Source organism: Neoarius graeffei, chromosome 16 (genome assembly GCF_027579695.1).
Source record: "Neoarius graeffei isolate fNeoGra1 chromosome 16, fNeoGra1.pri, whole genome shotgun sequence".
NCBI lineage: Eukaryota > Metazoa > Chordata > Actinopteri > Siluriformes > Ariidae > Neoarius > Neoarius graeffei.
This window is the reverse complement of record NC_083584.1, coordinates 61,685,011-61,700,216: the sequence shown is the minus strand read 5'-3', so window position 1 is coordinate 61,700,216 and position 15,206 is coordinate 61,685,011. Positions and strand designations below refer to the sequence as shown.

General features: G+C 42.2%; 1 protein-coding gene across 3 annotated transcripts in view; it reads right to left on the bottom strand.

Moving 5' to 3' along the window:
• The window catches only part of LOC132900939 (NADPH oxidase 4), a 73,730-nt gene that overhangs the window by 41,759 nt on the left and 16,765 nt on the right, over positions 1–15,206 (bottom strand). For all 3 annotated transcript variants that reach the window (XM_060943331.1, XM_060943332.1, XM_060943333.1), the window contains exons 5-11: positions 8,903–9,000; positions 8,745–8,772; positions 8,564–8,636; positions 4,624–4,704; positions 4,378–4,549; positions 4,086–4,250; positions 3,932–3,994 (exon numbers count right to left, since the gene is read on the bottom strand). In XM_060943331.1, the coding sequence (XP_060799314.1) occupies positions 3,932–3,994; positions 4,086–4,250; positions 4,378–4,549; positions 4,624–4,704; positions 8,564–8,636; positions 8,745–8,772; positions 8,903–9,000 (680 nt within the window). The remainder of the gene's footprint in view (positions 1–3,931; positions 3,995–4,085; positions 4,251–4,377; positions 4,550–4,623; positions 4,705–8,563; positions 8,637–8,744; positions 8,773–8,902; positions 9,001–15,206) is intronic.

The window sequence follows — 15,206 nt, the reverse complement described above, 5'->3', positions numbered from 1 at the left end:
GCAGAAAGTTTCTCACCATCTTCTTGAAAAGTATGGCGAAACGATGCCATAAGGTCTGCCCCACTCTCAGTTGATCCATAAGTAGTGTCAAGAGCGGTTAAGTAATCAGTAGCAGTAGCAGATGGGCTACTGACTTTCAAAAACCTTACTATATCCGCAGCAGGCCCACGCAAACTCTCAACAATGCGCTGTCGCTTAGCAGCATCACTGCACTGCCACTCAGTAATCATCTGAGTAGCCTGCTCCATCCAGGCCTCATATTCTTCCTCGCCTGGGGGAACGGGCCGTAAACCGGAAAACAGCCTCAGTTTTCTATAGCCAGGCACATCAACAGATGCCTGGTTACAGCGATCAACGAGCTGGCCTATGGCATTCACAAGATCCATGCTGACATCAGGTTTAGGAGGCTGCGTGCCCAAAACAGCCTTCACATCACCCATAGACTTGCCTTCCTGCTGTAATAATGAAAATAGCTTGGCTTCGAATCCATCACTTTCAAGAACAGGACTAGCAGGCAGCAAACTACTCACTACATGAACAGCCCATGGACCTGCCTCACCTACAATTCCCACTTCAGGAGGGACAGAGCTCTGATCCAACTCAGCAGAAGTCTCGACTAAAATGTACAGGTGCCTACCAGTCTTGTCACCACGGCGACCGCGTATCCGGGTCCTACCCAGAACCTTAACTGTGCTGAGCACACGGCTAACCACATCATCAGTGGCCTCCAATGGCACTCTGCTAAGTAAAATGGCATGACACAACTCCACATTCTCCTCACGGCTCCACTCAACAGCCTGACTAAGGTCCATGTTTAAAAAAAAACTGCCCAGCAAACAGCAATAACTAACACAACACAAACACTAAGCAAAACACAGCGATCTACTTGTTCTGGTAAACAGGAAAATCCCAGCGGTGCCTCCAAAATGTAACCCCCTTTTTTTTTTTTTTGGACAGGTGCTGATCACCCAGCACAGTAGGCTATAGGCTACTAAAGAGTTACCCTAAATCCCAATAAATAATGGCGCAACAGGGTCCTAAGTTCTCAGCGGTGGAGTGGTGAGCTGGCTGAGATTCCTGATACCATAAGGGTACAAGTATGAGTAGAGAGAGAGAATAATAAGCATAAATCTAATAAATGATAAATTTAACAGCGCGGTGCCTCCACTGCGAAAATACTACACTTACCTTTGAAGCTAGTGTATGGTGTATTTCCTCAGACTTTAAAATAACAGTAGCATGAGTGAAAGAACTAATAGCTAGTCTGCAGTGTGCATGTCAGAATGTTCAAATATAAACAACCAAATGAGCAGCCAATACACCCAAGATATAATTAAATAATAATGATTATATTTATTAATAAGCAATAATAATAATAATAATAATAATAATAGTATTTGACAATAAATGCTCCCAAAGAAGCATGCAATGTAATCACCAAGAAAATAGTAACACCGGCACAAGAAGAGCGGAAACAATTAGCCTACATAATAGAGGTGTTACAGATAGCACATCAACAGTGTGTATACCAGCAGTACATAGTAAGAAAATAAAACTGGGTAAAGTATCAGAAGAAAAGAAGTGGACAAGAAAGAAAAACGCGCGCGCAGTTGGGGCCCGTTGGTGCACAGGTGGCAGCTCTGTGAACTGCAGACAGAACAGCAACCGCTGCAATGCCCTTCTAAAACGCTGGCTATCCAGGCGAGACCAGAGGAACGCGTGTGTGTGTGTGTGTGTGTCAGTGTAAGTGTGGGTTCGCGTTACTCACAATCCACCGGTCAAACCAGACGGATCAGGTTACAGATGTCGGTACAGTCACGCAGCAGATGCTCCTGAGCAGAGGGCTAGCTATTGCTGTGGGTTAGCTCGCTCGAATAAGATGCTGCTCACCCCAAACCCCTCGGTAGCGGGCTGGGTCCCAGACCCGACACAGTGAGTTCCCGGGACTGACGAAAGCGCTCCGGTGGGCACAGCACGGAGGGCAGATGTGTCCGCAGAAAAAAAAAACAGCAAGATCACTCACTGGAGTGACACCGGAGTTTATGGCCACAAGCAGACCAAACTATAAAAAAAAACTGTCTGCAAAATAAGTGCTGAAATAGAGCTCACAAACAACGCGATCTCTCTCTGCTCGGCAGCAGGCGGGAACTCCGTGAGCTTCTCCCTCGCGAAGTGATGAAACATCTCAAAAAGCCCGCGAACTCGCGGGCATTAAACATATACCAATTACCATTGGCTGACATCAAAATTCAAATAAAACTACAACGAGCAAATAAGTCTGATTGGTCCGAATGCACAGAACGTCACAACACATCAGAACAGTGAAAATATTCCAAACCACAAGGCATTATGGTAAATGGAGTTAATTACACAGAAAATAGGGCAATCCAATATAGAGTATAAAATACAGTGTTATTTTAGAGGACCTTACAATAATATATGCCCAAGATTGTATTTACGTTCATAACTATCCTGTAACTTATTTTAGTGATGTCTGACAAACTTGCAGTTCGCTATGAGAATCACCTTTGCTGCCAGGCTGTACCAGCGTTGCCAGATACTGCTGACGTTTTCCAGCCAAAATATGTTCAAAACCCGCCAAAATGCACTTAAAACCGCCCAATCTGGCAACACTGGCTGTAACCTTTCTTATTTCAATGGGCTCTATGGCTGGCAGCCGGGTATCCATTGCAGTCTATGAGAGGGCTCTGAACAGCCAATTTCAGCTAGTTGTTATTGGTTAAAATCGACAAACTCGTCACTTCCAGGGAAGCCAGGCTTCTCTGGGACTAAACGAGACAGTGGGAGGGACAAGAAGCCGGGCCGATGAAGGACTATTGGAGGTAGTGTTTGAAAGACATGAGGAGGGCGGGCTCTGTACTTCAGCGTCGGCGAGGAACACGGAAGTATGATCAGTCCCTAGCGGATGTCGAGAAAGTGTAGTCGTGTGCCAAAGTGCTGTCCGAATTTCTTTTCATATAAACGTTTCTTCTCATTGATGTCTCTGTACATTACTCTGTAAATAAATGTAAATATTACTCGTTGTGCTCCGTTAACTTTCATCCATTCTATCAGTTTGATTATTCGCAAATTCACTCGTTTATTTCATTTGTAGTTCAATCTGGTTGTAGGCTAGCTGGAGCCTTATTGGGATCTGCAGTGCTAGCTGCTAACAGAAATTGGTGAAGTCTCTGGAAAGCACAACCAGCTAGTATGACAGGGTCACAGACCATTTTCTGGAAAAGGAGCGGAGGGCAGAATTTGTGTATAAATAGTGTGCATCATATAATGTTCATGAATGTGAAGTGTGTATATTGTTCAGTAATGTTAAGAGAATGGTGGGCTCTGTGTTATAGGTTATGCCTGGGTATAATATTCAAGGTTCTGTGTGTTGCATAGCCTACCTGGTTATGGATTTCCAGACTGTGTTGCAGAAGATGTTCAAGGATGTGTTGCACAGCTGGGTGTTGTGTTAAAGACTCTGTGTTGTATATCAGGGTATGATGTTCAAGGCTCTTCGTTGAATAGCCAGTGATTTTTGGATGTTTGATATTTTTGATTAAGGATATGAGGCACTAGCCTGGCAAGCCAGACTAGAACATGAAATGTACAAGCAAAAATACTTTCTGCCACTAGGTAGGGTTGTCTAGTTCACTATGCTAATGGGGCACACCTTTCTATGCTTTGATATCCGGCCTACAGGTTTTACGATGAATGCGTAAAATGGGCTTCCCCTGTTTTAAAAACCAGCAGCCGCCACTGATATATATATATATATATATATATATATATATATATATATATATATATATACACACACATATATATACATACATACATACATTATATATATATATATATATATATATATATATATATATATATATATATATATATACACACACACAATCACACACACACACACACTCACCGCAGTCAGAGTGAATGCATGGTTTTCAAATGATGACACACTTGGGCAGTTCAGCAAAATGTACTGAGGACAACACACACACACACACACAAGAAATTAATACAAGTGTTGTAATAACATTATATGTGTACACATATATAGGGGTGGGGCTTACCTGTCCTGGGCGGGGCTTAAAGCCACTTTTCAACATGTGCACCTCGATGACATCACAGTGGTGCCTGGTGACAGATACCACAGTAACAGGGCTACTGCCCCTCACATAGCGGTACACTCTCTCTGCACAGTACAGACAGAGGGGAGCAGAGACCCACAACCACGTCTACACACACACACACACACACACACACACACAAATCAGTTATGTATATCATAAGCAGGACATGATATGTATTCAAGTAATTACTGCATTATTTCTAATTATACCACACACACACACACACACACACCTGAGGAAAGTGAGCTTGAAACTTGGCCTCTTCACTACACACTGTAGGTGAACCTTTGGCTGACTCCGCCCTCTTTTCTTCTTTTGGCATCAGATCGGTTGGATGTGTCTGATTGGCCAAGATGCAGCCTGGTCGGTGGGTTTCCATATTCGTCTGGTACTTCAAAGTCCCTCTGTAGAACAGGAAGTTTACATGTGGTTCTGTTCGTGTGTGTGTGTGTGTGTGTGTGTGTGTGTGAGATCTTACCCCAGCCCATGCAGCATCAGTATGATGTAGAAGAGGATAAAAAGATTGTGAGTATACCAGAAGATCTCATAGTTACACACTCTGTGGACACACACACGCACGAACGAAAGAGAAACAAACAAACAAACAAAAGGACAAATCAAGTGAGAAAAAAAACAAACTACATTATTCTCTACTTTCACATACCCATAATGCTTTGCGCCGGGGGGGGGTAACCAGGTGCTATATTTGTTTACGAAGTCCGATAACCTCAGCCATTTCTTCGAATTCACATGGGGAAAAACGACGACTTTTCCTGATTTAAAGTTTTATAGAATACCTAAAGAAGCTAAGCTAAGTGTCGAAAAGCGCGGTTCGACAGAATTCGCCGTCATGATTTTACACCGACAGACAACACGCGACTGTGACGACTGTGTTCTGCACACTTCAGTGGTGGACTAAAGTCTGATGATCCAAGTCGCGAAGCCTACAACCACTCTGTCTTTGTGTTTAGTCATAAAAAGTGCGAAAACCGAAAAACTTTATTGAAGGATCGACTCCCAAAACAAAGCTCAAACGATGCAGTGTCAGTAAGCTTGCATGTCCTTCCCCTTTGAGTGTTTCTGTAGGAAGATCGAATGTAGGATGTGCCCCTGTAACCCTAACAGCTTCCTCTAACAGCCCAGAGACGGTTGTAATCTGGCAGCATATGAGCTCGAGGAAAATCAGAGTGAAGGAAATCAAAATCAATTACAACTTAAAAAATAAATTTGACAGTTCTGACTCGACTGCAATGTTGTCATCGAGTCACTACACCTCGAGTCCGAGTTCAGTATCGAGTCCCTAGAGTTCAAGTCTGAGTCATTAAAGAAAATTTCGAGTCGAGTCCGAGCTTGTTCATCGCTCAGCAAGCCCCGCCCACTATCAACAGGGCAAATAACATGAGAGAGAGTTAACACTAGCTAGTTCATCGCTCAGCAAGCCCCGCCCACTATCAATAGAGCAATGAACATAGTGTGTCACTTCCTTCTCTGGGTGGAGTCTTGCTAAATGACGATTGAAGTTCGAGGTCATCTCCTCGATAGTTCTTCTACATATGGAACACATCGCAGTGCATTTTTTCCCACTGCACGAGAAGTCCGTATAAGCAAAGCAGACAATCCTAGCGGCGTCTCTCCAGGCATTTTAGCGCCGTTAACGTTAGTTTGTTCCTGAACATGACGTATGAACAGGTGAATGTGCATTCTCTTGGACAAAATTAGTATAAAAATTAATGTAGATATAAATATCTTATGCCAAATTATTATGGCATGTTAGAAAAAATAAAGAAAAAATCCGAGTCCTCGTCTCCAATTTTCTGAGTCCGAATGCAGTTAATGCACGAGTCCGAGTCATCAGTGCTCAAGTCCAAGTCAAGTCATGAGTCCTTAAAATTAGTACACGAGGCGGACTCGAGTACTACAAGCCTGATGACTGAGTGAATTCTTTGCTTGTGTTCCCATGCATGAAGCGTTTTGTATTTCCTTACAGCTTTCTCGTCATAACCAGCACCCAGCAAAAACCATTTCACTGTGGATTCTCCTATGATCAGTGTCCATCTTTCTCAGCTCTTCTGCTGATCTTTTAACTTATCCACGTCAGTAACTGTTGGAACCCCCGTGTTGACAGACGGAGAAGGCTGCTGACTCACTGTCACCCAAAGTAGAGATGTTCAAAGCGTTCGACACAATATTTTAGCTTAGCTTTAGCGTGATCGGTGACACGAATGAAATTCTTCCTCCAATTCATCGCAACATCGCAGTCAATAACTCATCCCCTCTGAGACCAGTGTCTTCTTCCAGAACATTGATTAGAGTTGTTTTGGGTTTCCCAATGTTTCTTTTTGCATCTGGAGTCCATTAAAGAACACGACCGGCAGCTTCTTCGTGTCTCGCCACATGACCAGCTAATGTTAGTCTGCGTTGTCGAATGATGGCAGAAAGGCGAGGATAGTTACCATATAGTGAGTTGTTGGTGGTGTGCGATTGCCAAGAGGCATTTTGGACCTTTCTCAACATGCGAGTGTATGTTCCATCAAGCTTTCTCCTTAGAGACTTGGTTAATGTCCAGGATTCTGCACCATAAAGAAGAATTGACTCTACGGTTGCCTTGAACAGTCTCATTTTGGTTGATTTTCTAATTGGTGAGAGCCAGACTTTTGACAATGAGTGCAGCGCACCCCACGCTTTGCCGATCTTAGTGTCAATGTCATGGGCTGCATTGATGTGGCCCCCAAGATATAGGAATTCGTCTACCTTGTCGATTTCCTGCCCATCTACTGAATTAACTGGCTCCTGCAATGACGGAGCCAATATACGATATTTACAAGCACTTTTTTACCGACTGATTTCTCGACGTCCACAGAAAAGGCTTTATGGATTTCTTTAAACTTTGGTTTAGTTAGTTTTGACACTTCTTTGAAGGTTTTAGGGAGATTTAAATTCGAAAGATTACTGCCAGTGTGCGACGCTGTGTTGTTTTAGTTTGTTTATAGTTTGGTTACCCACCCAAGGGGCAAAGCATTATGGGTAACATGAAAGCAGTCAATATAACCTAGAAAGAAAGAAAGAAAGAAAGAAAGAAAGAAAGAAAGAAAGAAAGAAAGAAAGAAAGAAAGAAAGAAAGAAAGAAAGAAAGAAAATCTGGCAGAAAAAGAATTCAAAGAAGAAAATCTGGATTCAAGAAAAAATAATGAATAACGAAATGAATAAGAGAATGACGAGTGAAAGAAAGTTTGAAAAAAGAACAAGTACATAAAAGAAAGAAGAAGAAGACAAAAATGTTTGAATTAAAAAAGAAAATAAATGAAGAATCCAGAGAAAGAAAGAAAGAAAGAAAGAAAGAAAGAAAGAAAGAAAGAAAAAGAAAATCTGTCAGAAAAAGAATTCAAAGAAGAAAATCTGGATTTAAGAAAAAATAATGAATAACGAAATGAATAAGAGAATGACGAGTGAAAGAAAGTTTGAAAAAAGAACAAGTACATAAAAGAAAGAAGAAGACAAAAATGTTTGAATTAAAAAAGAAAATAAATGAAGAATCCAGAGAAAGAAAGAAAGAAAGAAAGAAAGAAAGAAAGAAAGAAAGAAAGAAAGAAAGAAAAGGAAAGACAAAAATAAAATTTGGTTTCAATAAAACGTTTAAAAATGAATAAACAAAGTAAGACAAAGAAAGAAAGCTAGAATGGGGGAGTAAGAAGAACAAATGCATAAAAAATAAAGGAATAAGGGAAAGACTGAGGGTGTCTGTACGTAAAGTGATTAGGGGAAGTGTGCAAGTGTGCACTGAGAACAGGAGTGAAGTGGAGCTGAGATGAAACGAAAGAGCCCTCAGTCCTCTTTAGGGAGCGAGTGTTAAGTGCCCTTCAGAGAGGCCTGGGATTAGGGGCGTGTCTTATTGAGGACGAGAGCAGGTCACTGAAACACTCAGCACACTGCAATTTGAACACAGCCATGAGTCAGAAAACACACTTCAATCAGAGACACTGTAATCACTGTAGTGTGTGTGTGTGTGTGTGTGTGTGTGTGTGTGTGTGGTTAGCTCTGGGTCAGCTGACAATTTACAACAAGTGCCCACTTGTAAAGAGAGGACGTAAAGACAGAAGAGGGAGGGAAAGAGCAGACGAAAAGAGAGGGAGTGGGGGGAAGTAAAGAGAAAAGGGGAGTAGGATAAGTGGGGGGAAGAGAAACGAATGGAGGGATAAATGAAAAGAAAAGAAAAAAATAGAAAAGGAGAGTACAAAGGAATGGAATGGAGAAAAAGAGGGCTGATAATGGAACAAGGGAGGAAGACAAGAGAAGTGAGGAAGTGAAAGAAAGGTAAAAAAAGGGGGAAATTAAAAAAAGAAAAGATAAGGGAGAGATATGAACAGAAGAGAAGAAAAAGAGAAGGAAAGAGTGAAAAAAGAGACGACAGATAAATTTACCGTATGCTGTGCAAGGACGCTGTAAACATCAGGAATAAAACAAGCACCAATAGGACACCTGTAATCCCAGGAACTGACGAATCAGAGCGAAGGAAGCAATCGTTAATCACTGGCTCCGCCCCAAACACCACAATTCATGTCTACTTCCACGTTCTTACTACATGTGTGATGTGTGACTCACTTGTGGTCAGAATGAAGACACGGGGATCCTGCAACAACACACACACACACACACACACATTATTAAACCTTAATTTAAAAGACACAGCTCTGTGATCATACTCGTGTGTGTGTGTGTGTGTGTGTGTGTGTGTGTGTGTGTGTGTGTGTGTTAGTTACCTGGCCCTGGTAATGTACTACATTGAGGTCAGGAAACTCGTTTGAGAATCGAACAGAGAAGCTAACAGCATTCACCAGGTGGGCGCTCACGTGAACCACTGTGCAACACACACACACACACACCTCACTGGGAGTGTCATCGTGTCACCAGAGCAACATGTTTTTTGCTTTCATTACGACAGAAAGTATAACATCACATAACACAACTGTTAGAGCCATTTTTATATTTAACTGAAAATTCATATTTGCATAGTAAGAGATGTAAAATAGATATAGATTGCATATTGTACATTTAGAATTAATATTTCCATTCATGGGGCGGCACGGTGGTGTAGTGGTTAGCGCTGTCGCCTCACAGCAAGAAGGTCCGGGTTCGAGCCCCGTGGCCGGCGAGGGCCTTTCTGTGTGGAGTTTGCATGTTCTCCCCGTGTCCGCGTGGGTTTCCTCCGGTTTCCCCCACAGTCCAAAGACATGCAGGTTAGGTTAACTGGTGACTCTAAATTGACCGTAGGTGTGAATGTGAGTGTGAATGGTTGTCTGTGTCTATGTGACAGCCCTGTGATGACCTGGCGACTTGTCCAGGGTGTACCCCGCCTTTCGCCCGTAGTCAGCTGGGATAGGCTCCAGCTTGCCTGCGACCCTGTAGAACAGGATAAAGCGGCTACAGATAATGAGATGAGATGAGATGAGATTTCTGGTTAATTTGTAGAATAAGAAGAATAAGAATATAAATGCATCTTAGTAATGTTAAGAATTCATTTAGTAATGTAAGAACGTAGTTATTACGAAGCTGTGATGCAATTTGACTTGCTGCGGAAGTAGTATAAAAGTGTGATCACGCATTAAAGACGACAGAACAGAAGCCTCGAGCCAAGGAGCACCACAGTCTTTGGACCGGCACCATCGGCACCGTGCCTTGCTGCAGCACGTCAGATTTAGAAGTTAGGAATTCATCTTTTGTTTTGTATGATTTAAAGTTTTAGTAAAGATACAGACAACTCAGAAAAGCTAGTCTGGCTAACACGACTTCAAAGCTCTGCGAGCATTTGGTCTGGCAAAGATATTAAGCCCAACCGTTTCCCAAAGGCGTGGTTGACCCGTTTCCCAAAGGCGTGGTTGACCCGCCTCCCTGAAATGCCTCAGTTTGCTACTGGTCGAAGCCAGAAAAGGCTGTGACGAAGCTTAAACCAATCACATCACTCTTTCCTCTGACATATGTGACGCGACGGAAACTGCTTGAGTAACAGGAAGAAGATAAATACCTCCAGGGCTGCTCTTTGCTCCGTTTTCAATGAGAACTTCCCGTTGAATGCTTTCAATACAGCATCTACCGCTGTGTCAAAGGCTTGCCGCTGCTCCATGTTCGTAATGTTTCTAGTGAATGAAGCGCTTCCGGCATAGATTCTGCAAACAATCTATGGCTTCCGGTCGCAGTTCTACTACGTCAGTGCCTTGAACACGCCTCTACCCAGGGCCATTGAAGATGCTCAAAGTTGATTGGCTCCTGATTTTTCGGGAGCTTGGAAGAGCTGGAGATAGCTTGCCTTGCCACACTAAGCTTGCAACAGGCCCTCGTGTTGCGTCACACTTAGGATGGGCAGGCCCAGGCTACAGAAAAGCTGCATTCAAGACTTTTTATTTCTGTTGTGTGCCGCGTCTGAAAGAACTTCGAGGTTCAAGGCTAGTGAGAGCGAACCTGCACTCACAACAACAAGCGCATCAATATAAACCTCGGATTTTGCGTGAACCAGTCACGAACCTGTGCTGTTATAAAACTTAGCTAGCTATAGTTACTTAGGAAACAGTTTGTCATAGTTACTGTATGTTCAGCAGCAGAACTTTCACCGCTGCTAGTTCCAAACACACCCCCTGGTATACTGACAAAGGAGCGAGAAATCTTAAACAAACAAATATCACGTGTGTTTAAAGATATGACGTACGACCGCTGAATGGAAAATGAAAAAGACGATAAGTTGTAACGTGAGTGTTTTTATGTGTCGATGTCTGGAAAATTTACGAGAAATTGACGACCGATATGTTGTATACCAGTGGTGAACCGTTACTATTAGAGCTAGGACTTCAGCTCAGACACCAAAATACCAACAGGGCAAAGGATTTTGTAAGGGATTAGCGGCAGGCTCCCAGCTGGCTCCGTTGTGTGTAGTTGTCGATGTTGATTTTAAAAGTAACTCAGTAAAATACAGAGGGAAATGAATACTTAAGTCTGAGTGAAAAATACTGTAGCGAGCGTTCAGCGTGAAACAAGAGTCTGGAGACCGAAATCTTAGTTTCTCGGTCATTAGCCTGTGCTACTTGCTCTCGATAGATAGATTAGATTAGATTAGATTAGATTCACTTTATTCATCCCACATCGGGGAAATTCACATGTTACAGTAACAAGAAAAAGTCAAACAGATAACAAATAAAACTGAAATAAAAATTAGACAAACGAAGGATTAAATACAGACAGCTATTTGCATTATCTACAGTGAAAAAGTATAGAAAAAAAAGCACTGCCTTGACTGCTTTATTAGCATTCACTAACACTACTGATGAGCGCTACACCGGCTGGAAGGTGACTTCACTGCCGCACTGACTCGCAGTTAAACTCACGTTGGCCTTCTAGAAGGCCGAGGGCCATAAATTTTTGGTCCGTCCCACTATAAATCAAAATCTGATTAGTTAATTGATGCATCTGTCACTTCTCACATAAACATACACTGCCATGGCCTTCTGTCCCGGCAGTGAAGTCCTAACCAATGAGTGAGCAGCTCTAAACTCTTCTCAGCCTAGACACAACAAACAAACAAATCTCACTGGATAACTCGATTTTAATGTTTTCATTAAAACATTTGATAGAAAATGAGGCCAAATTAGAATTAGAAGAGAATAATTTTAATGAAATTATGAAAGAATGAAAGAAATTAAATATAACATTTGAAATGCTGATATGTTTGGGCTTCTCCGAATGCCTAGAAGGCCCTGATGGTTCCCCTCTGTTCTATAAGTGTTGTACAGAAACCTCAAGCTAAGGTCACACATCGACGGTCGATCCAGGAGAACCATGGCTGAGGCCGACCGTGGCCGTGGCCATTCTGGCAGATTCATGAGCTGTCGCATAAATTTGGGCGGAGTAAACATGCAAATGAAGCCACAGTAGCCGCGACGGTTGCAAAGGTAAACCAATGGCACCAGCGACGTATAGCGATGTATGGCCTTACGGTGAAACGGCAGTGTGTACAGTTTTCACAGCTGCAGTATGACATAGCCACAGCAAAACAAAATAAGCCACGCCCCCAAGGCAAACTTTTCAGAATGTTGTTCCATTGAGGGTTGCAACGAAATGCTACGGTAACCTCCGGTAGCCCATGTATGCCTCAAGGATGTTCACGGACGCCTTCACGGTCGTGAAGGATGAATTCATCCGGTGCTTGACCCATGGCAATCTTCAACACGAACAAACTTTCCAGGGAAGGAAGCCACGCCCTCCCGGCTGTCAAGGTAGCTCCCTGGCTGTCATGTATTCTGATGGAAAGGCCCAGAACGCATGCTGATTGACCCCTGGAAGGCCCAAAATCGTCTACCGGTGTCTACCGTGAAGTGATTCTGGCTGTGTGAAACTGATGCGTAAGCTAACATCGATGTTAGCATCAAACAAATTAGCCTCTTTCATGTTAGCAGTTATTTGTTTTCTTAAGGCAGTCGTCTGGTAAAGCTCTGAAATCCACACTGTGGGTCTGTTAGTTTTTGTTTTCTTACCGTAGCAGCACAGACTGTCCTAGAGTGCACACTCACCCACACACACACACACACACACAAAATACTCCCTGAGGAGAAGTCTGACAGCATGCTTTGGGTATGCAGGACTGAGGATCTGTTCAACAGCTGATAATCTCTCTTTCTTTCTCTCTCTCACTCGCGCTCTCTCTCTCTCTCTCTCTCCATCTCTTGCTTTCTTTCTCTCTTACAGACTTATTTATGGGTTATTTTGCTGTCTTATGCCACGTTGTTGCCATGGTGATAGGCTGCCTCAGAACTTCGGAACTCTGTAATGAGAACATGGAAATGTCCTGAGGCAGGAAAAACAGTAGATGTTCTAGCACTTTCTATCAGTCTCTCTCTCTCTCTCTCTCTCTCTCTCTCACACACACACACACACACACACACACACACACACACACACACACCTGTTAACGAAGCAGACCACAGCTGGTCCTCTTAGATTTCGGCACCAACCTTTTTCTTTAAAAAGCAGGGCTCTACATTAACTTTTGAAACCACTTGTCCTGTCGGGCAAGTTGAAAGGAAATTTACTTGTCCGAATGTGAAGTTGACTTGTCCGAAGAAAAATTTGAGAAAAAAAACCCACAAATAAACTATTTGTAATAAACTAATTTCACCAGAATTACTTTAACACAAAAATCTATTCACTGCAGAAAAAAAATTGGACTCCATCAATCATTAATTTATTTATGAGAAATTGAAAACCAGAAAATTAAAATTATATATATTTTCATTTTTAAATTATTAACTTTGAATGTATATCCTCCACTGATTAATTGTTGTTGTCTAATTATTCATTGTGGCTCCTGTATGGTATTTAATGGTTGTGATGAAAGTTGCGGTGTTTTTTCAGTTTTTGTTGCGATTACATTGCGGGAGGAAGTGAAAGTTGCGATTTTCTCTTTTTGTGATTAAAATTGAGTGATATGTTAAATATTAAGTTATTACTGAAAAACTATTGATTAAAAAAAACAAAGACACTGAGAAATGGTCCTATAAACAACTTTACCAATATAAAAGATTACCAGGACTACAAAAATGCAGAAAAATAGGCTTTACTTATCCAAATGCTCCTGTTGGTTCAAAAGTTAAAGTGCAGAGAACCTCACAGCACAACATGAAGTTACCTTAAAATATAATATAAATGCCTCAGCTTTCATGTAAGAAAAAAAAAAAACTATTAATACTAGTACGGTGTGCAGGCAGTCTCTCCTGAAGACTAAATTAAACAATAATTATAAACTAATAAAATAAATGGCTCAGGCTTCATAGAAGAAAAAAAAACAATTTGAACAGAATCTCACAGTATGATGCTGAAGCTGCCTAAACAATGGAAAATAAAATACCATTTTGGCAAAAACGTTGGCATCCATTAATTTCTTGTATTAAGTAAAAAATAATGTAAAGTGCACACAGTCCTTCACTGTAAACATAACACACTTTCAGTAACAGAATTTAAGCCTACATAAACACTGACTCACACATGCTGCTTCTCTTGAACGTATACACGGAAGTAAGGCGGAAGGTAGTTTGTCGACGTCACCTCAAGACGCCGCCAACGATTGGTCAAATTTGCGGGAAAGTTGCGGTGATTGGATATAATTGTAACACCGCCCTGAATTCGCGGGGATTGGTTGAATTTGCGTTGATGTTGCAAATCGCAACATCGCGAAATCCTGGAGGGTCTGCTAAACGACCGTTTACTTTTCAGCTCAAATACACGAAGCGGTATTGGCCTGTTTCGCAAGCGGAATATTGCGCATGCGCACATCGCTCTTTCCGAAGAGAAACATCCGGCGAGTCATCGAAACAATATGTTGAGTGAGATGCTTCGGAAATCATGTGAATAAACTGATAAATTTGATACGTAACCCGAATATCGGCGTATTTTGGCACTTGTCCAATCGGACAAGTAACTGAGACGATGAACTCGTCTGACATAAAGGATCACTTGTCCCGGACAAGCGGACAACCGTTAATGTCGAGCCCTGAAATGTTGTGGCTAGCTGTGGTAACGTTATATTAGAACCTGATGATAAACAGCAGTTGCTAAGGATGCTAAGTGTGGTCAGTAGCTGTTGCTAGCGATGATACTGACTGGACAGATCTTGTGGATCATCAAAGAAATTAATAAAAGCAGCTACAAATATGATGTTTGGATGATGTATTAAAGGTCCCATGGCATGAAATTTTCACTTTCTGAGGTTTTTTAACGTTAAAATGAGTTCCTCTGACCTTCTTAAGTCACTCCAGTGGCTAGAAATTTCATAATGTGTAAACCAAACTATGCCCAACATTTGAGAATGGCGCGTCAAAACGGCGCGTTGATAAACTCTTCCCTTTACTACGTCAGCAAGGGAGATGATCCCCACGCCCCCCCCCTCTGGATTCCCACCCACTGTATGGATTGCCCCGCCCAGTTGTAGTGAGGAGACCATAGAGGACACAACATGGCATCACCTAAGCGAGCGAAACATGGAAGTTGCGCTGTACATGGATGTGACAACACAGAAAGGAGTCT